This window comes from Diaporthe amygdali (genome assembly GCF_026229845.1).
Source record: "Diaporthe amygdali strain CAA958 chromosome Unknown NODE_4_length_2575358_cov_65_588622, whole genome shotgun sequence".
NCBI classification, from domain to species: domain Eukaryota; kingdom Fungi; phylum Ascomycota; class Sordariomycetes; order Diaporthales; family Diaporthaceae; genus Diaporthe; species Diaporthe amygdali.
Genome location: NW_026517024.1, coordinates 1,935,841 through 1,958,539, shown reverse-complemented (window position 1 = coordinate 1,958,539; position 22,699 = coordinate 1,935,841). Strand labels below are relative to the sequence as shown.

The 22,699-nt window shown below is 50.8% G+C and overlaps 6 protein-coding genes across 6 annotated transcripts; 5 read left to right on the top strand and 1 right to left on the bottom strand.

The window, feature by feature from the left end:
- Window positions 1-3,454: 3,454 nt before the first annotated feature.
- J7T55_008789 (ammonium transporter) lies at window positions 3,455-5,162 on the top strand (the record flags this gene model as incomplete). Its single annotated transcript, XM_053139143.1, has 4 exons — window positions 3,455-3,574; window positions 3,637-4,474; window positions 4,527-4,925; window positions 4,990-5,162. 4 exons carry the CDS (start codon window positions 3,455-3,457, stop codon window positions 5,160-5,162), a joined length of 1,530 nt encoding a protein of 509 aa, XP_052998062.1.
- Window positions 5,163-6,614: 1,452 nt separating this feature from the next.
- J7T55_008788 (uncharacterized protein) lies at window positions 6,615-8,324 on the top strand (the record flags this gene model as incomplete). The annotated part of the gene is made up of 1 exon (XM_053139142.1): window positions 6,615-8,324. One exon carries the CDS (start codon window positions 6,615-6,617, stop codon window positions 8,322-8,324), a length of 1,710 nt encoding a protein of 569 aa, XP_052998061.1.
- Window positions 8,325-10,235: 1,911 nt separating this feature from the next.
- On the top strand, window positions 10,236-12,103 carry J7T55_008787 (uncharacterized protein; the record flags this gene model as incomplete). Its single annotated transcript, XM_053139141.1, has 4 exons — window positions 10,236-10,762; window positions 10,820-10,909; window positions 10,965-11,332; window positions 11,436-12,103. The coding sequence occupies 4 exons, from the start codon at window positions 10,236-10,238 to the stop codon at window positions 12,101-12,103; spliced, it is 1,653 nt and encodes a 550-aa protein (XP_052998060.1).
- A 1,968-nt stretch (window positions 12,104-14,071) lies between these two features.
- Window positions 14,072-18,236, top strand: J7T55_008786 (uncharacterized protein; the record flags this gene model as incomplete). Its single annotated transcript, XM_053139140.1, has 5 exons — window positions 14,072-14,585; window positions 14,672-15,514; window positions 15,626-16,066; window positions 16,145-17,910; window positions 18,141-18,236. 5 exons carry the CDS (start codon window positions 14,072-14,074, stop codon window positions 18,234-18,236), a joined length of 3,660 nt encoding a protein of 1,219 aa, XP_052998059.1.
- Window positions 18,237-18,798: 562 nt separating this feature from the next.
- J7T55_008785 (glycosyl hydrolase family 10) lies at window positions 18,799-20,394 on the top strand (the record flags this gene model as incomplete). Its single annotated transcript, XM_053139139.1, has 4 exons — window positions 18,799-18,863; window positions 18,919-19,328; window positions 19,391-19,987; window positions 20,330-20,394. The coding sequence occupies 4 exons, from the start codon at window positions 18,799-18,801 to the stop codon at window positions 20,392-20,394; spliced, it is 1,137 nt and encodes a 378-aa protein (XP_052998058.1).
- A 535-nt stretch (window positions 20,395-20,929) lies between these two features.
- On the bottom strand, window positions 20,930-21,584 carry J7T55_008784 (uncharacterized protein; the record flags this gene model as incomplete). Its single annotated transcript, XM_053139138.1, has 2 exons — window positions 20,930-21,158; window positions 21,289-21,584. The coding sequence occupies 2 exons, from the start codon at window positions 21,582-21,584 to the stop codon at window positions 20,930-20,932; spliced, it is 525 nt and encodes a 174-aa protein (XP_052998057.1).
- Between the last annotated feature and the right edge of the window lie 1,115 nt (window positions 21,585-22,699).

The window sequence follows — 22,699 nt, the reverse complement described above, 5'->3', positions numbered from 1 at the left end:
GCTTCCCCGGGGATCGCCCTGCGGCAATTCCTCATCGGGACATTTTTACGTCGTAGTCTATCGTGTAGCGCGCTGCAGGCTGCACGTCGCCGCCGCATTCTAGAAGCACGAGGTCGGAGTTTTGACCTAATGTCTCCTTGCCTTGCGATCGACGATCCTTCGCCCTCGTCGAGACGCACAAGCCCTCACGTCTGTGTGGCACGCAAAAATTCACCGAGAGCTATTTGCAAGATTCGGTGGCATCCAGCGGGCTGCAACGTCTTGGCGGGAGGCTATTGAGAGCATGGCTTCGAGGGAAGCCGTTCCGAGGTGGGGCAGGCCTTCTTCACCGACGGGTTAATTATCCTGCAATTGGGGAGAGTTTGCTATTTCGATGGTTCCTGGGACGGAGCGCAACGTGGGGACCGGTCATCTCTACGGAAGCTTTGTGCGTATGGGACGGAATGGTATGTGATGTGACGCATGGGCCTGCATCGGCCTTGAGACACGTGCCTGGGTGACGACCGATTCGCCTGGCAGCAGCCCAATCCCCAATCCCTCGTGAGCCCAATGTGAGCCGTGACAGGGCATGGCTCCGGCCGAGAAAGATAGGCCGAGAGAATTTGGAGGAACTGGTGTTTGGTGCCGGAGCTGTAGAAGCTTAGCAGTGCCGGATGACGGGGGACGAGACGAGCAGGCCTCGAGATGGGAGAAGGAGGGTATATCACGGCGATGCCGGGATGAGCGACGCTTTCTCCAACGAGCTACGTTTTGCCAGCACGGCGATGAGGCTGGGCCATCGGGAGTTGGTGCAGAATTACGACACCGAGGCCACGGCTAACTCGAGCCCGAGGTTCTTGTCCGTCTGTGGGTGCTGGCCGAAGTTAAACCTTGAGGTACGGTTTTGGAGTGCATGACAGACTTGCGAATCGCAGACCAACGATGCCTTCTCGGTATGGGAGAGAGAGATTGAGAGGCCACACGCCACACCAACCAAAAGCCTGAGCCGCATGTTTCGCTGGTGCAACGGGAAAATGATTAGAGTTTGCCCCTGCATGAGAGAGTTGCGTGGGATTGGGGGCTCTTAGGGTGCCCTCCCGCCCAGCTTGGCAACCTTGAGAGATAAGGTCGGCGGCCGACATTGGCTGGCAGCTTTCATAAGCTGCATTGATGCCTTCCCTTAATGGCCATTAAGCCCGTCGTCTCGGAATTCTACCGGGTGACGAGTGCTAATACGAATACTGTTCAATAAAGGCAGTCAGTAGTGCTGACAGGCCTTGCCTTTTATTACGGCACATGTGCCAGCAGCCTGGGCGTGATATCACCCAGGATTGCCCGGAACACGACATTCTTCGATCCGCCATTAACGAGCCACCATTGAGGAGCAGCTAAAGGGACCTGGTATTAAGTGGCGCGGCTGAATCCCCAGGGTTGGCAGCAAGCGACATTATCTATCGAAAGGACAAGATATGCTCCGATCGTAGCACTTCTGCTTCATGTGGGTGACATCGCAAGATCAGAAAGTCCGGCTGGAATCGCCCGGATCGTCGTGGTGTCCCGGCGGTTTTGACGACGATGACGACTCGAGGGCCTTTGTGACAGGGCGAGTCAGAATGCGCACTTCTCAGCCCTGCGCTGGAAGAGTCTATTGCGAAGTAGCCCTCCGGGCATCCGGCGGCCAGGGAGGCCAGGACCATTAGAGTTTGAGTATTGCCGGGGCGTGGCGAAGGGCAATCTGCTGTTCATCTCCTGCAATTGAGCTAAGTCTTGTTTAAAAAGACAGGACAAGAAGCTCGGCTCCGGTTGGTCTGGTGTGGCATGATTGAAGGTGTGGTGAAGAGCGTGTGGGGGAGAGCATGAGGAGGTCGAGATCGAGGTCGATGGCCTCGTAGATTGAGGCTAGGCTGTCCCGGAGATTTGGGATGGGAGCGGAATGGATTGCTGAAGGGTGGTGTTGGTGTTGGTCTAAGGTGTGTGGTGTGTGGTGCGTAAAGGTGCGTGGGTGAGCGTCTGCTCATTGGGCCGTCGACTGCTACTGCGGTACCTCCCGCGCGCGATGAAATGAGACCTGATCCCTGCTTATCTTTTGCTTTGCCTTTCTTACACCATTCCTTTTGTCTGCAACGCCAGCTACACCTGCATGAGGACAGTCGCACAGCAGCAACACTGACTACTAGCAGAGTCGCACACGACTGCTGTTGTGTCCTTCCCGTCAGCTGCCAACCATGTGGGCAGGTTGTGTCTGTCTGCATGTCTCTCTTCTACGTCTGTTCGTATGTACGTAGGGTACATCATGACTTGTTCACACCATCCCGCCCCCTCGATCCCTGACACCAGCCGTTGGATCTAGCCACCGCACAACGGCTTTCCTTGCGAGTACAGCCAGTCCTCTTTCTCGTCCTCATCTTACTCCCCTATGCTGTATCTCCAGAGTCTGTAGCTAGACCAATTCGCCTTATCAGCATCCATCTCCACACCAGCATGAATAGTGGAGGGCCGTACCCTTATTCCGAGCCTCTCCATTGTTTCTGTCACCTCCCACGCGGCGAGCTTCCCTTGTCGATCGACCGCATGGCCCACAAGGCCCACCCTCCAGCTCTCCAAACCCTGTTCTTCTCGCCTCTCGCCATGTCTGCCTGTTGGCTGCACCCCCCTACCCCCGGCAGCATCTGCAGACGCAGGCATATGCTTGTCGAGAACGAGATAGATGAGCTCCCCCCCAAGGGACAAGCAAGACCTTAGCTTTGTCTACTCCGTCCAGGGGACCATCAAATGTCATCCTCGCCAGGCTCAATCTCGCAGCCCTTTCCGCCCCTGGCTGCTTATGTGTACCGTACATTGACCATCAGTCGTGGTGGTCTGGGCAGTCTTCCTCGGCTTCTTGGGTGTTCTTCGTATCGTTCTTTTCTTCCTTGACTAGCCAGAATTGACCTCACCTTCCTCTTCTCCTCTCGTCCTGCTCACCCTTGACGTCCTCTGCTGAGCCCCCCGCTTGGTGTGACCCTGTCGCGTGCTTTTTGCTTTTGCCCTGAGACGTTTGACGCAGCTCCTGCTGGGTCGTTAAGTGGCGTGCGGCACGACACCCATCAACTGGCCTCATAATTGCTTCTTCCCTCCCGCATCTGTCTGATCCAGACTGGAACCTCCCGCTGTCTTCACCGTCTGGATCTTGATCTGTCCTGCTCCAGTGGCTGGGGACACTGTGTATTGCCTGGATTCTGCCGAGCTACCTACTCCCTTCCACTCTTTTGCTCTGTCCTCTCGAGGTCTCAAATATCATCTTCCTTCCCTCGCTCTCCCGTATCCTAATCCTTTAAACCATATTGAACCTCGCTTCCGCCATCTGTCGTCAAGCACCTGTCATTCCGCGGACCCAGTTGAGCTGGACCCGTTTCCCCAGGTTCTCGATATCCACAGCCCTCGTGTCGAGTCAAGAATTTCCCGCCCTTGGCAGTAGAGCCACAGTTTGCCCAGCATGGTTGTACTGGACGGTGTCGACCTCGACGCCCTTGACTACATCGTCAAGGTCCCCTTCAATGGCTCCGGCCCCACAGGAGGAGACTCGCTGACTGAGGATTTGAATATTTGGTACGAGGTAGGTTGGGCTTGTGCTTGGATGCCGTTATGTCAACACCAAAACACACCAGATACTGACAGCGTGATCCCAAGACTGGTGATATAGGATGGATGATAACGGCCACTGCCCTCGTCCTCCTCATGATTCCCGGCGTTGGTTTCTTCTACTCCGGCCTCGCTCGGAGAAAATCCGCCCTCTCGTTGATATGGCTGTCGGTCATGGCCACAGCCGTCACAACTTTCCAGTGGTTCTTCTGGGGCTACTCCCTCACCTTCTCACATACCGCTGGCCCTTTCATCGGAGACCTCGCCAACTTCGGCTTCAAGGACGTACTCGCCCGTCCATCCGTCGGCTCTGCCCGTCTCCCTGATCTGCTCTTCGCCGTCTACCAGGGCATGTTCAGCGCCATTACCGTCGCTCTCGCCACCGGAGCCGTTGCCGAGCGTGGCCGCATGTTGCCCTGTGTCATCTTCATGTTTATCTGGGCCACTGTTATTTACGACCCAATTGCCTGCTGGACATGGAACACCAGTGGTTGGAGCAATAAGATGGGCGGGTTGGACTTTGCCGGTGGTACCCCGGTGCATATCGCATCCGGGGCCGCAGCACTGGCCTATTCTATGATGTTGGGCAAGAGGAGAGGGCACGGCACACACGAGCTCAACTACCGACCACACAATGTTACCCACATTGTCATCGGAACTGTATTCCTGTGGGTCGGTTGGTTCGGCTTCAATGCTGGATCCGCTCTGTCGGCGAACTTGAGAGCCGTCATGGCTGCCGTGGTGACGAACCTGGCTGCTTGTATGGGTGGTATCACTTGGTGTGTGCTGGATTACAGACTCGAGAGGAAGTGGTCCACAGTCGGCTTCTGCTCAGGTGTTGTTGCCGGATTGGTCTCCATCACTCCCGGCTCAGGTATGTGCTTTGACCGCTCAGCATAAGTGGCCAACTGACTCAACATTTCCAGGTTACGTCCCAGTCTGGGCAGCGGTGCCTTTCGGCGTATTGGGGGCCGGCTTCGCCAACTACGCTACGAAGCTCAAGTTCTTGCTCCGCATCGACGATGCCCTCGACATTTTCGCAGTCCACGGCATGGGTGGCTTTGTCGGAAACGTCTGCACGGCCTTCTTCGCCGCGGACTACATTGCGCGTTTGGACGGCGTCACCGAGATCAACGGAGGCTGGATCAACCAGCACTGGATCCAGATCGGGTACCAGCTTGCGGACTCCTTCTCCGGAGGGATGTATTCATTCGTCGGGACATGTCTCATCTTGTTCATCATGAACCTGATCCCCGGGCTCCACCTGCGTGCAAGTGAAGAGGCCGAGATCCTGGGCATCGATGATGCGGAGATTGGCGAGTTTGGTATGTCCACACCCCACAAACTCGATTGGTGCTGTGAAACTTGATACTAATATAGTGCTCACAGCATATGACTACGTCGAGCTCACGCGAGAAGTCCTGAACGATGTCGAGGTCGAACATGATGCGAACAGCAGGTTCTCAGGTGATGCTCAGAGTTACGACCCGAGGGAGAAGAACAGGGGCATTCCACTCATGGACTCTCGCATGTTCAGCAGCGCGCAGACATCTCACCAGTAAGCGATAATCCAACCAACAAGCAAAGAGCCAGGCCTTCAGATACCACATTCTCTCGTCTCTCGCCTCTCGTCTTGTTTTTGCCTTTTTTCTCCTATTTTCTGTTGGTCATAGTTCGCTGAGGGTGTATATTGTTGAGGGCATTAAGGCTTTCCAGTGCGACGAGTACAAAGAGCCTCTTAGACCGCCGGAGTCCTGATAGAAGATGAACTTGGTCGATGCGATCGATACCCTTTCTTTTGGAATTTTAAGGAATGAACATGGGGAGGTCGTTGTGATTTCATTCCGGGCAATGCACAGTCCAGCGCTCTACGATTAACGGCACGATACTCACGAACCTACGGAAAGAAAATTGGGAGGTCTTTTGTGTTTGCCAAGTATCGTATAGCCAGCCATATATGCGCATTCCTTCCCGAGCGCCTACATATATAGTCCGCTGCTGGGTCAGTATTTATTATATAACAATATAGTCTCGGCATACTGTTGATACCTACACCTGGCGTTGACCGATCACATGACTCATCGCCTAACCGTGCAATTGTGATTCACTTGAGTTTATTCACTTGTCAGCAAAAGTTAGAGCGCGAATGACTTTTCAATGAAAGGCTTTTCCAGTTTGAGTGAGTCAGGCTGGGTTGAATCTTGTGAACATCGCTCTCTATCTCCCTACTTTCCTTGAACAAGGGTTCATTGGCCTGTACAGAACAGTCAGTGCCCGTTCAAATTGAACAGGCTTATGTGTATATAACTGGAACTTTTTCGTATTTATTCGGCACAATCACAACGCCGTGACCCCCTTCCCCGGAGTCCCGCCCTTGAAAAGAGAAGAAAAGGATAGAAGAAGAAAAAGCAAAGGCTTATCTTAGTAATTTATATTCGAACCGTTTAAGAATGAAACTCCCAAAACATTCCTCGTTACGTGTGGCTCTGCTAAGAAACTCTGTGCAAGTCTTGGACGGCACTTTCGCACCAGGGCACTTTTGTTTGCGCTTCCGTTTGATTTCAATGAAGGTCCGGCAGTCCAAGAGGGAAGGAAGTGATCAAAACTCCAAAAAAAAAAAAGTCAGTCTGGCCAGCGTGGCACGTCTTTCAGATCAACATCTCAAACCTTCGAATGATATCAGCACCTCGACTTCCTGCTCCTCCAAAGTGGCGCTGACTACACGACACACGAGATACAGACCATACTTCTCATCAATTTCTTCTCCCTCTTCCTCCCATCACGCATACCCTCTTACCAACCAGCCCTCGCAAGCAATCATCAACCACGGCGACCAGCGGTCCATTGCAGCAACATTCATACTTAGGCAGCTTGATCGTAGCACCACTGCAAGTTTGCCTTCCCAACCTCAAGAACACCATTCCCCTCCCGCCGCGGCTCCTCACATCCCACAGCCCAACGAACAGCCTACTTGCCCATTGTCGATGTGCAGTTGAACTTTTCCATTCGCTAAAATGCCGAACCTAAAATCCGAGGACTTCGCCTTCACTTACAGTCTCCGTGGCTACGAACTCAACGAAAATGAAAAGTCACTCGTTGGCAAGGAGATGCGCGTCAGGGTCTCCAGCAGGAAGTTCGAGACGAGCGACTGGTCATGGGAGCGCGACTTGAAGCGAGAATTCAATCAAGACCTTCAAGGTCTCGAGACGCTCCACTGCGTTGGTCTACTCTTGCCAAAGTTTACCGACAACGACGCAATGGAATCAGCTATAGCCAGCGACGATGATGAAGACGAAGAATACGAGCCCACTCCGAAGAGGGGCAAATATACCGGCAGAGCTGCCAAGTTGACCCAGAAGAAGGGCGACTCCGTATTGGCCAAATTGAAGAGGGCAAGTGGTCCAGGCGATGAAGGCATCGAGAAGAACAATCGGTCTTCAATTCCCGTGGCTGCCATATACAGGAAGAATTGGCGCTACTACGCTCTTGCTGTTTGTGATGACTTTAAAAAGCCAATTTTACGTGGAGAGATCATCAAGGGGAGCAAAGTCTTTTTCTTCCACCCTTATCGTCATGAACGAGCAGATTTGGCTGTCCATCGCCACGCAAAGTGGCGTAGAGTTATGGAAAAGAGCTTAGGTATCAAACCCGTGCCAACCGCAGAGCCAGTACTAGAGTCGCCCGAAGACAACATGCTCGTCAACGACGATATGGGTGCATTCCTGGCAAGTTCTGATGCGGCAAATGACGCAAAGTCTCAGGAGAAGATGAAAAAACATCAATTGATCCTAAACAAGCGGATACAACAGGCCGAGAGCAAACGATTGGAGTCAGAGAGGGGTTCAGATTTGGAATTAGAGCCGCTGTCCAACAAACGTGCAAAACGTTTCGGTTTGCCTGTCGACACCAGCCCTGTTTCCAGTCCAGATATCAGCAATGGAGTCAACTACAACATCGAAATTGAGAAGCTAGGTGCGGATGAAAATCCCGCAGATGAGAAACCCGTTGCAGTCAAGTACTCGAGTGTGGACAAATATCTTGCAGATGAGTACTCGGGTGTGGAAAAGGTAAAATCGTCTATCAAGTCATTTAATAGCGCCAGCTCTATTTCCAGTCCAGCGGCCAACAACACGTCCAAGTCCACCATTGACATCGAGGGCCCTGTTGTGGACGGAGTACAGTCGTCGGTCAAGTTACATACCAACAACATGGTCGACCACGGTACTGCTTTTAACCGGCAGCAGGCGGATCGTACAATGCTAGGAAATAACCCTGCTAGCAGCTTCACCTTTCCCGATGTTAGCAATGCTTTTTCTACCATTGATGCGAACACTAACGACCGAAGCACACAGAGTGACTATGGCGCTTCCAGATGCGGCCGCGAAACCCCGGGGTCAATGCTTAGCATCATATCGGAATGGGAAAAGCTAGTCGCAGACAACACAAGGCTTCGTCAGCGAGGACTTGACGATGCTGACACAATCCAGAGCCTCAAGCGCAAGGAAATAGACCATGCCAAGTCCGTACGCCTTTCGAAAAAGTTGAAGGCTGACAATGATACTTGGAGGGAGAGGAACGCGGAGCTCCAGAGCGCATTGAATGAGATGGTCGACTACGATGCCATTAAAAAGGAAAATACAGAGCTCAAACGTGAATTGAACGAGAAGAGCGAACGGCTTGCTGAATGGGACGCCATGGCCATCAAAATGGCACCGCGCAAGTAGAGCGGCACCTCAACTGCACCGCATCGAGACGGGACGAGTACCACGATCAATTGTAGTTGACGGATGAAGGCAGATGGTGATGCAGCGGATAGCTTCGCTGAAGTTGGGGCATCTCAGCGTTACGCTTACAGTACTCAACCGTCCTTGTTCTTATGACGGCTGGACGCAAGCGAGTACTGGGCAACTCAGCTTGTGCAATAGCATGGGGCTTATGGACGCCAACAACGGCACTGGGGTGCATCATCAAGATGCTCACAGCTTTGACTCGACATTAATGGGCAGATTTGGATGGGTGACGATTCGGATGGTACAGCAGCTGAGAACTGGTGAATGGCGAAACTTGATCAAGAAGTCCTATCGGGATACCCACAATCTCCATCATGTTTTATGGGTGGATTGATGGGCAATTTGGATGATGCAGCAGCTTGGAGGAGATGATTTGCCGCATTCACATTGGGCGTGCTGTCAAGTTGCCTACAAAATTCATTCTGTTGGGGACGGAGTTGGAAGATGAACGAGATAGGCCATACACGAGCTCTGAAGTACTGGGCAATACCGGCGGTCTGATATGTCTTCAGGGTGCACATGACACTTCCGCCTCCCCTCATACTCTTCAACTTTTTGGGCAGTGAGTATATCACTGAAGCAGACGTTGCATGGTGCGATGTGTTGCTTGGGAAAGTCTCAAGGCCTAGGGGCCATACATACATTACCCATCACTGAGTCCCTAGGTGAATAAACAGCCAGCGGAGAGACCGTCTCATGAACGATTAGACCCAGAAATCAAACTCACATATGTTTTTGGTGAATACAATGAGTGACTCGGTGACTGGAAAGGCCTGGATCCATCAGATAATTCCATCTTTTAAAACGCCTCATTCAGTACTGGAAGAAGACAGCTATCCGGCACAAAGGAGGCGGGATGAGATAGGTTCAAGTTGTGCACATCAACACGACCGTTTCCCCTGCACATAAGATATGTTATGCTCCAGGAAGGTTTTGTGATTTTGATCTCTTCTTTGGAGCACTAGTTGACAAGAGTGGTTTCACCTGATTCAACCCAAGGTAAGGGACATATGAAGATGCTCTTCAACGAATTTGATTTCTCGGCACTGGCACATGGCTTATAAAAATTTGTAAAAACATCTACATCTCAAGCAAGCAATGCGCATAGTCCAACTTTCTCAGATCAAGAGTGGTGCTTACTCGGCCTTGGCTACCTTGCCATATAGTTAGGTCCTTTTGTAGTCTCATCCTGTCATGGCTAAATCCTTGCCTACGCACTTTGGGGTGCAGTTGTCTAATCCACGTTTGGTACGACGTTATTACTACATTTCATGGGACCTATTCAGTGCCCAAGCCAAATATCGACTTACAAAGGTACTTGGACGAGTGTGTATCACATATCATTTTTTGCGTATGCATTGATGTCTTCAAAAGATACATATTTCATATTCTCGCGAGTGCGCCACCGCTTCCACAATTGAGTGACGAGCATTGAAAGACTCCATCCGGGGTATCAGCTAACTGGCTGCAGGTTCACAGGCTTGGCCTGCATGTCGTGCCGTTTTTACGTTTTGGTCATTTTATTCACCATGGCCTGATTGTCGGAAGATGAGTATGATCACTGCGCACTTGCAGGTCTTTCAAAAAAAAGTCTCCGGTGCTGAAGTCAGCATCTCGATCATTCGGTTGAACACAATCCGACTGGTGTGGCCCCACAATCTTTTCCATGCCCTTATTCCTATGGCGGTGGTACAGAAATTATTCGTTGCCTTGTATACTTTGCCTTTCCTAGTCAACCACATTTATGACACCTAAACTGCTTAACATCAAGCTTGCCATCAAGTCAGGTAGAGAAGCCAATTGACAGTTCTCAGAATCTCGGAAGAGCCTCGAGCCATATCACAAATGTCTCCGACCAAGGACAAAGATGCAAAAAGCAACTATGAGCCGCCAAATGAGAAGTCGTGCGATTTCGAAGGGAATGCCACACCGGCATCACAACACTCGCCTAGCAGCGACGAGGACACAAACTATGCCACCGGTCTTAAGCTCTTCTTCATAACGCTCGCCTTATGTCTTGCAGTCTTTCTGATGGCTCTGGACCAGTCAATCATCGCGACTGCTATCCCCAAAATCACAAACGACTTTAACAGCTTGGACGATGTGGGGTGGTATGGCAGTGCTTACCTGCTGACTACTGCCTCGCTACAATTGCTGTTTGGGAAGTTTTACACCTTTCTGAACATCAAATGGGTGTTCCTGACCGCCATTGGTATATTCGAGCTTGGCAGCTTGATCTGTGGCGTTGCTCAGAACTCGATTACGTTTATCATCGGCCGTGCTATCGCTGGCGTTGGCTCGGCCGGAATGTTCTCCGGTGGCCTTCTGATCATTGTCAAAAGCCTGCCTTTGGTCAAGCGACCCCTTTACACGTGCGTTACCCGTCTCTGGTTAACACAGTTGGGTTTCCACTGACACTGGGTTTGCAGTGGTATAATTAGCAGTATGTACGGGATAGCATCTGTAGCCGGTCCGCTACTCGGAGGCGTCTTCGCTGACAAGGCTACCTGGCGCTGGTGGTAAGTCTCACAGACCCCTTTCTATTGGAAACACATTTCTTACAGCACTCAACAGTTTCTTCATCAACCTGCCCATAGGAGCCGTCGCTGTCATCACCATCCTTCTCGTTTTTCACCCTCCCAAGACAACACTACACAAGACCGAATCCCTTGCGGCCCGTATAAACCACTTCGACCCGATCGGCACCATCATCTTCATACCCGCCATTGTCTGCCTGCTTCTCGCCCTTCAATGGGGCGGCACCACATATCCCTGGAGCTCAGGCCGCATCGTCGCCCTGTTCGTGCTGGCCGGGGTGCTCCTCATAATTTTTCTGGGAGTGCAGATGTGGAAGCAGGAGGACGCCACTGTGCCGCCGCACATCGTGAAGAAGCGCTCCGTCTGGTCGTCTGCCGTGTTCTCGTTCTGCCTCGGCGCGAGCCGTACGTACAATCCTTCTCCCGTTACGGTTACCCATCCGTCCTTTATTAGAATCTTCCAGAATGCTGGATTCGGGTTTCGTAGCAGGTGACTAACACATACTAGAGTTTATCATGATCTATTACGTGCCGATCTGGTTCCAGGCCGTGCAGGGCGTTAGCGCTGTTGAGTCTGGCCTTCGTGTCCTGCCCATGCTGATATCCAGCGTTGTGCTGGCTCTTCTATCTGGCGTGGCGGTGACTCTAATTGGTTATTACACACCCTTCATGATACTTACTACCATACTGATGTCGATTGGCTCCGGCCTGTCAAGTACTTGGCAGCCCGACACAGGAAGCCCCGTCTGGATTGGCTACCAGATTCTTTTCGGAGCCGGGTTTGGCATGGGGCTGCAGCAGCCTATGCTGGCGGTGCAGACAGTACTGGACCCGGTCGATATAAGTACTGGTTGTGCGCTCATGACTTTCCTTCAATCCCTGGGTGGCGCGCTGTTTGTGTCAGTTGGCAATACCGTGTTTAGCAACCAACTTTTGACGGCTCTGACCAAGTATGCCCCGGGGGTCAACCCTTTGGCTGTGCTCTCAGCAGGGGCGACAAACTTTCGAGATGTCCTGCCGATGGAATTGCTGCCGGGGGTCATCTTGGGCTACAACAATGCTCTGACGAGGACATTTCTCGTCAGTGCTGGAATGGCGGCCGCTACCATCTTTGGCAGTGCGATTGTAGAGTGGAAGAATGTGAAAGGGAAGCCAACCAAAATGGTTCTAGGTTGAGAAAATATACAAAATCATCTGGTTCCACCTTGCCGAACGGTTCGGCTAATATGACACAATTCACTTGCCCGGATCACTTGACGACCAGCTTCGGTATCGAAAACTCAAATGAGAAGTTTCAGCTTTCAGGCAGGAGCACCTTGGTCCTGGAGAAGCGACGGATCGAAAGAGAACGCTGGCCTCTTGACTCCAAGACACGGGTGCAGGCGGCCTGACAGAGGATAGAGGACGATAAATCTAATAACAACAACGAATCTAGTGACAACAATGAATCGAGTGTCAACAATGAGTCTAGTGATAAGAATGAATCCAAGGATCACAATGAATCGAATAATGACAATGAATCGGATGCTAATGATGAATCGAGTAATGATGATAAATTGGGTAGCAATCAATCTAGTGACAATGATGAATCAAGTGATGATAATGAACCGAGTAATGATAATGAAATGAGTGATGACGATGAATTTAGTGACATTGAGGTTACATCTTGATAAACTGGTATAATATGTTCAAAGTGGGTCATTGGGGCCAGTTTTGAGTCCTGATTCGGGATCAATTGCAGAGTCAGATTAAGTGTGAGATTTGGAGTTATCCATAGGTTCGGATTTGGAATCGGAATCGTTTATTGACTTGATATCAAACTTCAATATGTTTTACAATTCTGTCTTCTGACCGCTGACTTCTGGCGATGACGACCTTCTACACCGATCACCGTCTCAGGCCATCAATGTTTTACGGCAAGTTCAGCAGGCCAGTAAAAGTGCTGGGGATGAGGCCGAGCTCAAGGGGGTGCAATACTTCTGCCGCTTCGATGTAGCGCCGTCATTGGAGCCAGGTCGTCGCTTTCCATCCACACGCGTAGCCTCGGGACGGGTAGAGTCGAGTAACAGTGGCTGCCCTCTGAAGCCTGAGCCGATGGTTTGCCTGCTGGCGCTCGCCTAGCATCTTGTCGTTTGGCTGCACAAAAAGTTTTTGGTGGTTAGCTCGCCTGAATGATCGCTTTGCTGGCTGGGCAGTTGGCAAAATGGACGCTGAGTTGATTTACTGGGTGTGTGGTTCTTGGCATCTTGGGTTGTACGATTGATTGCCTTCTTCTCTGTCAGTTTGCCTCTGGCCGACCAAGTTGCTGATTCGGCTAGGGGACTGGTGGGTTAGAAGATCGGGAAGCTGGGTGGTTATGAGGTTGCACAATTGGTCGAATGACTGGCTGTCGTTTTCCCGTTTGCGCGTTCCTTCATCTTTTGCTCATTAATTTGCCATTTGCTCGCTGCTTTCCCCATTTGTTGCTGGGCTGCTGCTTCTCGTTTTGTAAACTGCAATCTGGAAGTACCCCGACTTGTTGAGAGGCATGGAAGGTCGATCATACTTGCTGTCGAACAAAGTAGGACCCTGGAGCTAGCGGGCGTACGCTCCATATTGACAAAAGTTGGTAAAGTCATAAGGCATCTTTCCCTCTGTCTTCTCGTGGAATACAAAAGCAAATGGTTATGAAGATACTAGGAGTAAAGATGTTTGTTGCATTTCTAAATGTATACGCTGTGCTCAGTGGAGCTGCCGTAGTATAAAAGCTGATCATTTATAGTTTCCAGGAGACAATTAAACTGATGAAGAGGCAGAGACAGAGACACCTTGCAAGTGGAGAGGAAAGGATTTTGTTGACCCTCTTTCTAATTGGTTGGTAAGCTGATTGAAACGACTACAGTTCCTCCACAGTGGATTAGGCTCCTGCAGAGTAAGCCCTACCATACCTGGGTATGCGATCCTTCGCAAAGGATAGTGGAAACCTGTGGTTGAATATATATACATGAGACCATTCAATGTTTTTGTTGATCTACGTTGTTGGATGATTAAACCCTACATTGACTGGACCAAAAAAGTATAGGGAGCCTGTGTCTTTTCTCTTCAAAGTCAGCGTCAAGTTGGCCTTCACTGCTATATTGATCACAACCACAGGTGACCTTAAAGATGTCCCTACTCCAGTACTCCGAGTTCAAATACACACCCCTACCGACACCGACTTCCATCCGCCTCCTCCGTGTCCACCGCACCCGCAACGGCGTTCTTCCCTCCTTATGTGGCTATCCCATACTCCACTGCTCCCTCCACGTCGTAGATCTCTCTACCACTTCAGCACCAGCCTACGAGGCCCTCTCGTACACCTGGGACAGTCCCGAGACCGAGTATCAGAAGCGGAAGACAGACAACTGGAAAGATCCGTACGGGCCCCTGTGCAAATGGCCCGTTGCCGTTAGGAACGGCACGAGGGGTGAACATGCAGCCCTGCACGTGCGCAAGAACCTTTTTGATGCGCTTCTGCACTTGCAGGCCATGAATGATGTTGACCAGAAGGATGGCCAATTTGATAAGACACGGCTGCATGTTGCTGCCGAGGAGGGTGAGACAGACACAGTGAGGGCCTTGCTTGAGGAGGGCGCCAGCTGTGGTGCGAGGGACTGTTTTGGCGAGACACCACTTCATTGTGCGTAAAATTCTACGCCTCTTTCTTGCGCTTCTTTCATAGCAAGATGAGATTCTGCTAATTGATTGACTGACTGACAACGTAAGCAATAGATGCCGCTGAAAACGGCCACTTTGAGATCGTCAAGATCCTAGTAGCCTCAGGAGCAGACATGAACGTATACGACAATACTGGCCGGCTTCCAGTCCAATGCTGTATCCAGCGAAAGCGCGGAGACTGGGAACAAGTCACCCGATTCCTGCGTGACGTGTCCTACCGCACCCAAGAGCTCCGCGACGTCAATGGCGGTGATCTCGAGGTCGAGCAAAGACTCCCTCCTTACAACAAGACGCCCCTGATCGATGCTTCCGAGGACGGAAAGCTGGCACGCGTAAGAAATCTTGTCCGCCGCGGGGCGAATCTGTCGGCCACAGACGATTTTGGCGAGACGGGTTTGCACTACGCGGCTGAGAACGGGCACTACGATGTTGTCAAGGAGCTCGTACGGGCCGGAGCTGATATGGATATTATAGATGGCCACGGTAGGACACCACTACAGTGTTGTACCGAGCGAAAAAGACGCCAGTGGGAGGAGGTTGCTAGGTTCCTGCGGGACCGGTCGTTTCGACAGGAGGAGTTAAGCCGTTCGACTGCCGTGGTAGAAGATGAAGACGAAGATGATGTCAAGATGGGAGGTAATGGTGGAGCCAGTGGCTTCTTCTGGATTGACGCGATATGCATCAACCAGGCAGATTTGGATGAACGGAGTGCGCAGGTGCAGATCATGCCCCAGATCTACAGCAAGGCTAGCTGTGTCATTGTGTGGCTTGGAGATGACAGCCAAATGATTTTTCGACTACTGAGAAATGTGTGGAGCCGGCCAGATTTGAATGGTGTGATTCAGCGCGTAAACAAGAAAGCCAGAAGGCTCAAGGAGCTGAAGGAGCAGTGTGAGTTATGATCAACACACTCGGCTGTGAATAGAGCGCACGATGGCAGAGAGCTCGAGGACTTCTAGAATTTATTTCCGATGATCTTTACTGACTCTTAGAGCATACTAGGGTCGATTTCACTGCTCGCATTCTTGGAGGACACCAATCTGGACTGGGATATGCCCGATGGCGGGCTGTTCACCATCAACGACATCCGTCTTATCCTTAGCACTTTTTTAAGATCGTGGTTTACAAGGGTCTGGTGCATCCAGGAACTTAGCCTGGCCACCAAGATCAGAATGTTTCTGGGCAAAACAGAGCTCGAGTGGCACGAGGTCCTGAAGTTCCTATGTCTTCTCGCCCATCTTGGCTTCTTCCGTCCCTCGAGCGTGTGGAAGATGGACAAAGACTGGACCATGAAGGATGGAAAGGGCGGTGATGGTAGCGAGGCTTGGAGACTCGCCGAAATACGATTGCGAACGGCAAGGAATGAAGATGAGTGGAATATCGTTGATCCTATCCTGCACCGTAAGGGCTGTGAGGCCCCATGTGTTCGAAAGGCGGATCGATGTGAGTACATCCGGGCTGTTCACGGCTTATACATCGCTCCTCCCTCAGTCCTATGCACCGACGGCTAACAAATTCAAGTGAGCCTACCTCTTCTTATAGCAGCTACATGGTCCTTCGAGAGCAAAGACCCTCGTGATAAAATCTATGCCATCCTGAGCCTGGCTGCACCTCTGCCTCCAGAGGACCAGATCACGATCGATTATACCTCCCCGGTGGAAGACCTCTACACCCAAGTCGCCCACATATTCCTTCGCGGTTCAGGGCGAGACTCTATGTACAACCGTGGCAATGGGCTCGCCGGAATTCTCGAGCCCCTTGAGGGTCTTTCCTATGTTCAGGACCCTTATTATAGCGGCCAACAGGCCAGAATGCCTGAGTTGCCATCGTGGGTTCCGGACTTCAGCAATCCACTCACGACAAATCGCATCTGGCGGAGGTCCTTCAGGGCGGCGAAGATGCTTGAGCCTGAGATTGGACCTGGGGAGGACAAAAAGACACTCCAAATTCTTGGGGCTCAAATCGATTTTGTTGAGGCTGTGGAGCCAGGTTGGGCTGAATTGGACCCAGACGATATGCCGGATGATATCGACATCGACGTGGAGTCATGGTTTAAGCTTCTAGAGACCATGGAGCCCAACTCTGGTGAAAGTCCTATCCAGATGCTATTCAGAACGCTTTCAGTGGACACGTTTTGGGAGAATTGCGATAAGGAAACCAGGGGTCGAAGCATTGATTCCTTTCGCGAATCTATAGCCTGGGAGTTGGCTTGTCATATCAGAAAGACATATCAAGAGGAAAAGGAAGCAAGCCACGGGTCAGAGGAAGCACCAAGCGCTCCGATGGAGGTCAAAGATGATTCGACTTCTGGAGAAGAGGAATCAGAATTGTCTTCAGACAGTGACTCCAGTTCTGGCGATGAGTCTGGGACGGTCTGGACTTGCAACAGTTGTGATCGGGAGCTCGTGGCTGGCGACTGGCATTGCGAGAGTTGTGAAGACTTCGATCTCTGCTGGGAGTGCTTTCGCAATGGCAAGCTGAAGCACGACCCCAAGCATGACTTTACTCTGTATCAAATCTCCCCGAACGAAAAGTCGCCAGCAGAATCTCGGAAACGGGCCAAGGTTCCAAGCCGCCTGGCCAAGTTATTGCATCCCCAGAATGCTTCTGTGTCGACAGATTCGATATCCTTGGAAATAAAGACTGTGAGGAAGCGTATCAGCCGACTTCGATTTGGCAGATGGTTTGGGGAGCATGGAGAGATATCGGACAAGGATACAAATGACAGTGCATCCAGCTGGGAGGATGATGATGGTGACAGCACTGGAACTACAGCAAACAACCGAGATCATGAAGACTCCACGGACACCACCCGTGCCAACATCCCAGGTATCAAGCAGTCCTTATCGCGCATGCTCGACCACCAAAGATCTCTCGAAAATGCCAACAAAAACTTAGAAGGCTGGAGATTTCTCCCCACAAGCGACGAGATTCCAGCTCAAGACAAGCTAACAGGCGCTTTATGGGAATGGTGCAAGTACCACGGCGACCCTTCAACCTGTTCGACGCTCGATGACGAGAGCCATGTCCGTTTGCACATGGTCAAATTCTACCGCAAACGGTGCCTGTTCCGGACCAGAGCTGGGCGACTGGGTCTTGGGCCCCAGTCTGTGAGAGCCGGAGATGAAGTGTGGTTGGTGGCTGGGAGTAGGACTCCATATCTACTACGAGAAAAGGGCCAGGATAATGAGGAGGAAGCGAAGCAGAGGTATGGATTTTTGGGAGAGGCTTATGTACATGGTGTTATGTATGGGGAGGCAGCTGTGGGTATAGCGAAGGAAGATTTGGTAAGGATACATCTGGAATAAGGAAGCAAGCAAAACTTATTTCAATGCTGAAAGCAAGTGCCTGGTTGAAAGCAACAATACGCTTAGACGGGCGACAATATGCTTACTTGAGATCATAAGATACTGAGTGGGTTTGCAGATAGCTTCATCTATCTACGTCTCTATAATTCTCCAAACGCGGTTTCGCCATAGTACATCTATGAACGAAGCACTTCCTGATTTCCTAACAGTGCCCAGAGATTATGGAGTTCGCGATCCTAGGGTGTCATTTTACCCGCGCCAAGAACCACGACTACTACCAATGCACACACTGCCACTGTGGATGACGCCTCTGAGGCGAATGATGATGCGGTCGATCCCAGAAATATTCAATTCATGTAAGGGGAGCGCCAAATTTCTCAATACAGTCTGTCTCCACCAGGGCACTCCTTCCGCACCGCACCTACTGAGGATTAGCCATTGGCTAGTGGCCTTTGCCCCAAGATTTCGCTATTTAGCCTATACACAATCCTGCGCTAAGATCCTGGAGGACGGGCCCCTCTTACTTTATTGGACCCATCTGGCCGAGCTCGACTACCATACGTAGTCTAGTAACCGACGAGGGCTCTGAGGGGTGGAACTACCAAGACTGCAACGTCCTTAAACTGCTACACATTGGAGTGAGGGTCGCATGGAAGGCAATTTCGGTTGAGCCTAATTACCAATGACTTGGTTCTTAAGGCTGAAGTAGTAGCTTCAGGACTTGTGGCGATGGCACGGTGGTACGGAAGTTGCGCGTCTTAGACCTGAGTATAAATACCAACAATTTGTCTTGCAGCGTGTTAAGTATCAGATATACGCATCGTGAGATTCAAGTGTGCCTCCAAGAGCAATCAATCTACAGCCAAGATGCGTTCCGGGACACTTCTTTCAGCGCTGACGCTCTGCGCTTCCACGGGTGCCGTCACAGTGCCGTAAGTCCACCGCGTTTAATCAAAACAATGACACATTACTCAAGTCTCTCAATAGGACACGAAAGCATGCTCGCCAGGCCCCAACTACCCTAGACGCTGCCTTCAAAGCGGCAGGGAAAGAGTACGTTGGCACAGCCCTCACGATCAGGAACGACACCACCGAGCAGGACATCATCCGGACTGAGTTCGGCTCCATCACGCCTGAGAATGCCATGAAATGGGAGTCGACGGAGCCCACTCAGGGAAACTTCACCTTCGACGATGCGGACGCCGTGGTAGCATTTGCCAGCGACAACGGCGAGCTGATCCGCTGCCACACGCTGGTTTGGTACAGCCAGCTGCCGACGTGGGTATCTGACGGCGGGTTTGACAACGCCACGCTGCTTGCGGTAGTGAAGAATCACATTGATACGGTCGTGGGGAGGTATAAGGGAGTTTGTGATCAATGGGATGTTGTTAACGAGGGTGAGCTGTCACTTGTCCTTCTTCACTTTACTTGCCAGTGATATAGTACTGACATCCCACAGCCCTTAATGAAGATGGAACCTACCGCGACAACGTCTTCTACCAGACCATCGGCGAGGCCTACATCCCCATAGCCTTCCAATACGCCCAGGCCGCTGACCCGGACGCCCGCCTCTTCTACAATGATTACAATCTCGAGTACGGCGCGGAGAAGGCCCAGGGCGCGGCTCGCATCGTCCAGCTGGTCCAGTCCTATGGCGCACGCATTGATGGTGTGGGACTGCAGGGTCATCTCACCTCAGAGCCGACCACTTCCTCGGGCGGAGGTGTCGCGCCGGACTTGGCTACGCTTGAGACCACGCTGGCTCTGTACACGGACCTGGGCGTGGATGTTGCTTACACAGAGCTTGATGTGCGGTTCAATACCACCTCTGGTGTCCTGGCTGATAAGTTGGCCACACAGGCGGATGTGTATGTCGATGTTTTCCAGTCATGTCTGAACAACGATGGTTGTATCGGTATTACTATCTGGGGTGTCACCGACAAGTACTCGTGGATCCCAGGAGTCTTTCCTGGAGAGGGCGAGGCTCTGCTGTGGGACGAAAACTACCAGAAGAAGCCAGCTTATCAGGCTGTCTTGGATGCAATTAACAGCGCGAGTAACTCGACAACACCATCGACTGGAGCGGCGAAGTATAAGTTTAGGAACATGAGAAGCACAGCTTAGATGATGTCTCAAGTATGGATGGGGTACATTGGCTAGATCTATAGGCCATAAGGAATTATGTTGTTCTCTCCTCACAAGTATACGCTTTATTGCCTATCCAAGTATGGGATTAGCCTCTGGGGTTTGTGGGGTGCCTAAGTACCTCTGTAACCTCCCACGGGATCTGGGACCGCCTACGAAGTAACACTGCATATACTCCTGTGGGTTCACCACACAAGTCCAACTGACAAGCAAAGTATGAAGACTGAACTGAGTTTACTCCCCACAATTATAGCCTTGGCTTTCGCGCAGTCGTTCCCTATGATCCTCTACATCTTATCCCCGTCAATGCGGCGCTAAATCGCTTCTTGTACTGCGTTACTTTGACCTTTATACTCGACGATCTACAGCATATTTCTCTACTTAGCAGAAAGCTTACCTTTGTTTTGAAACTTTAAACTGTTTTCTCAAGGCCTTTCAAGTTGTTTAGATGTAATTAGAACGACAACTTCAATGTCAAGTTTTTGAAAAAATAGAAGATTTAAAGAACGAACATCATATTCATATCAAAGACAGAAAGTTAACAACGGAATGTAGGGCATGCAGTAATAGAATGCGCCGCCATCAATGTACCATTTAGACAGATGATAACAGAGTAGTTGCTTAATATTGTTCAGAGTGACAATTCTGCTACATATTGAGACACCTGGTAAGGGCAAGAAGTCCCAGAATTTGTCCTCTCCTTATTTTTATCATTGTAGCTACAGACCTAAGCGGCTACCCAATCGCGCCTTTGTCCAATATCGCTCAGATAAATATATGAAGTATTGATCAGAAGGTATGAGTCATACTTTGAACTCATTCGTATACGCTTGGGTGATCCTCTTCTGGACCACTAGGCTTGTGCAGATGCTCTCTTCTTCTCCCTCTTTTCCATCTTCTCTGCCTCCATTTTCCTGAAATACTGAAGATCACAGCTCCTGTCGTCTTCAATGTGATCGCCGAAGTTTGAGCGACAAGCTAAAACGGGGCGGTGTGATAGCAAGGCTGAAGTCAAAGAGCCGACCGCCTCGATAGTATTCTGCACAATGCTGACCGTACATTCGGCACGCAGGATGGGGAGGCTGGATGAAGTGAAGATTATGATGAGAGAATATTCACCAGCGGTTTGGCTGGCTTCCAATCTTGAATTTGAGTGCAAATACAAATGATCGGCTTCTCTATTACTGATCTTCCCATTTTTTCCAGTCGTACTTTCGTGGGTCATTTCCAAGATCCGCGTCCTGTTTGCTATGCCATTTGACTAATGCTCCAGGCTTGCTGATTTCTACGCCCTCGCGGAAAGCCCAGATGTCGATCATCTCCTCGAATTTAGAAGGCTCCTCGATCCTCGCCCTTTGAGTAGCCAAGGCCGTCGACCTGTCCAGGCAGATATGGTACATAGTCCAGGCCCGGCTTAAATCAACAAGCTTACCCCCAAGGTAGTTGTAGAGGTGGATATCCCTGACCAGGATGCCCAACGCGTGTAGACTCTCAAGGTCATTATGCATTTGGGGTGTTTGTGATGCTGTCCAGGGTGTGGTGGAAGGGATATACTCCTTAACAACTAATCCTTCATCAGCATGTTCCACGTGTTAATTAATAGATAGGGGATATTTCTTTCCTTGTATAGTACACTAAAGTCTTAAAAAAGAAAAAAAGAAACCGTGAAGCGTAACAAGCCTCATGAAACAAATTGACTTACTAGCGCGCAAACGTTCGTGTCGATGGACCTCCCATCGCGGGAAAACGCCGTCACAGTTTAAAGGCTTTGAATGGTTCTCCCAGTCTACCCATTCTTCGCCCAAAGCCTCAGTAACGGTCCGCTCTTGCTCCCGTGTTAGCAGAACATAGCCGTATGCCCTTACGGCTAAGTCCTCACATCCTTCTTGTTTCAAGCGTCCGTAGGCTCGACATTCGCAATTGAAAGGATCCAGGTAGTCAATGAATTCCTGTGGAGTAGGGTCCGGGCGATGGAGAGGATCTGATTCTGGGTACATAATGCAAGCTCCTGTGGTTATCTCCAAGAACTCCCAGTTCTGAAATCCAAACTAACGGCAGATAAAAAAGATTCAAAGTCAGCTTTGAATGTGAAAAAGGCTTCAAAGTCAGATTGTAGCGTAACCAAATTTACATTTATGTGTTGCTACTTAAAGAGATGATTGAGAATAGAAACCGGCTTACTACTTTCAGGGCATAGATGTGGCCATTCATGCGAGCTTTCCACACCTTGGAGTCAAGGTCTTCACCACTACCTAGGAACTCTAGGAATTGTATATCGGCGCTCGTTGTGCCTTGGAAGGGCTCAAGCTTAGGGCCCTGAACTCTGGGAAGGGCCAGTGGATTCTCAGACTGGGATGACATGTTATCCATGCGGCGGTCAGAGACGGACGGGGTGGACGAGATACTAGATGCAGACTTCAGGCAAATGAATATCGTGCGGTTGGTACCAACAAACGGAGTGATTGAGATAGGATGGTAAATTCAGGCCTTCCTTGTAGGTCGGACAGCGGTAAGATACCTTTATAAGTCTTGCAATCAACAACTTTCCAACAGCCCACCAGCTACCTCGGCTCACACCGAGAACAAAGACACTTCTTTCGTAGTATAGTGGTTAGTATGCAAG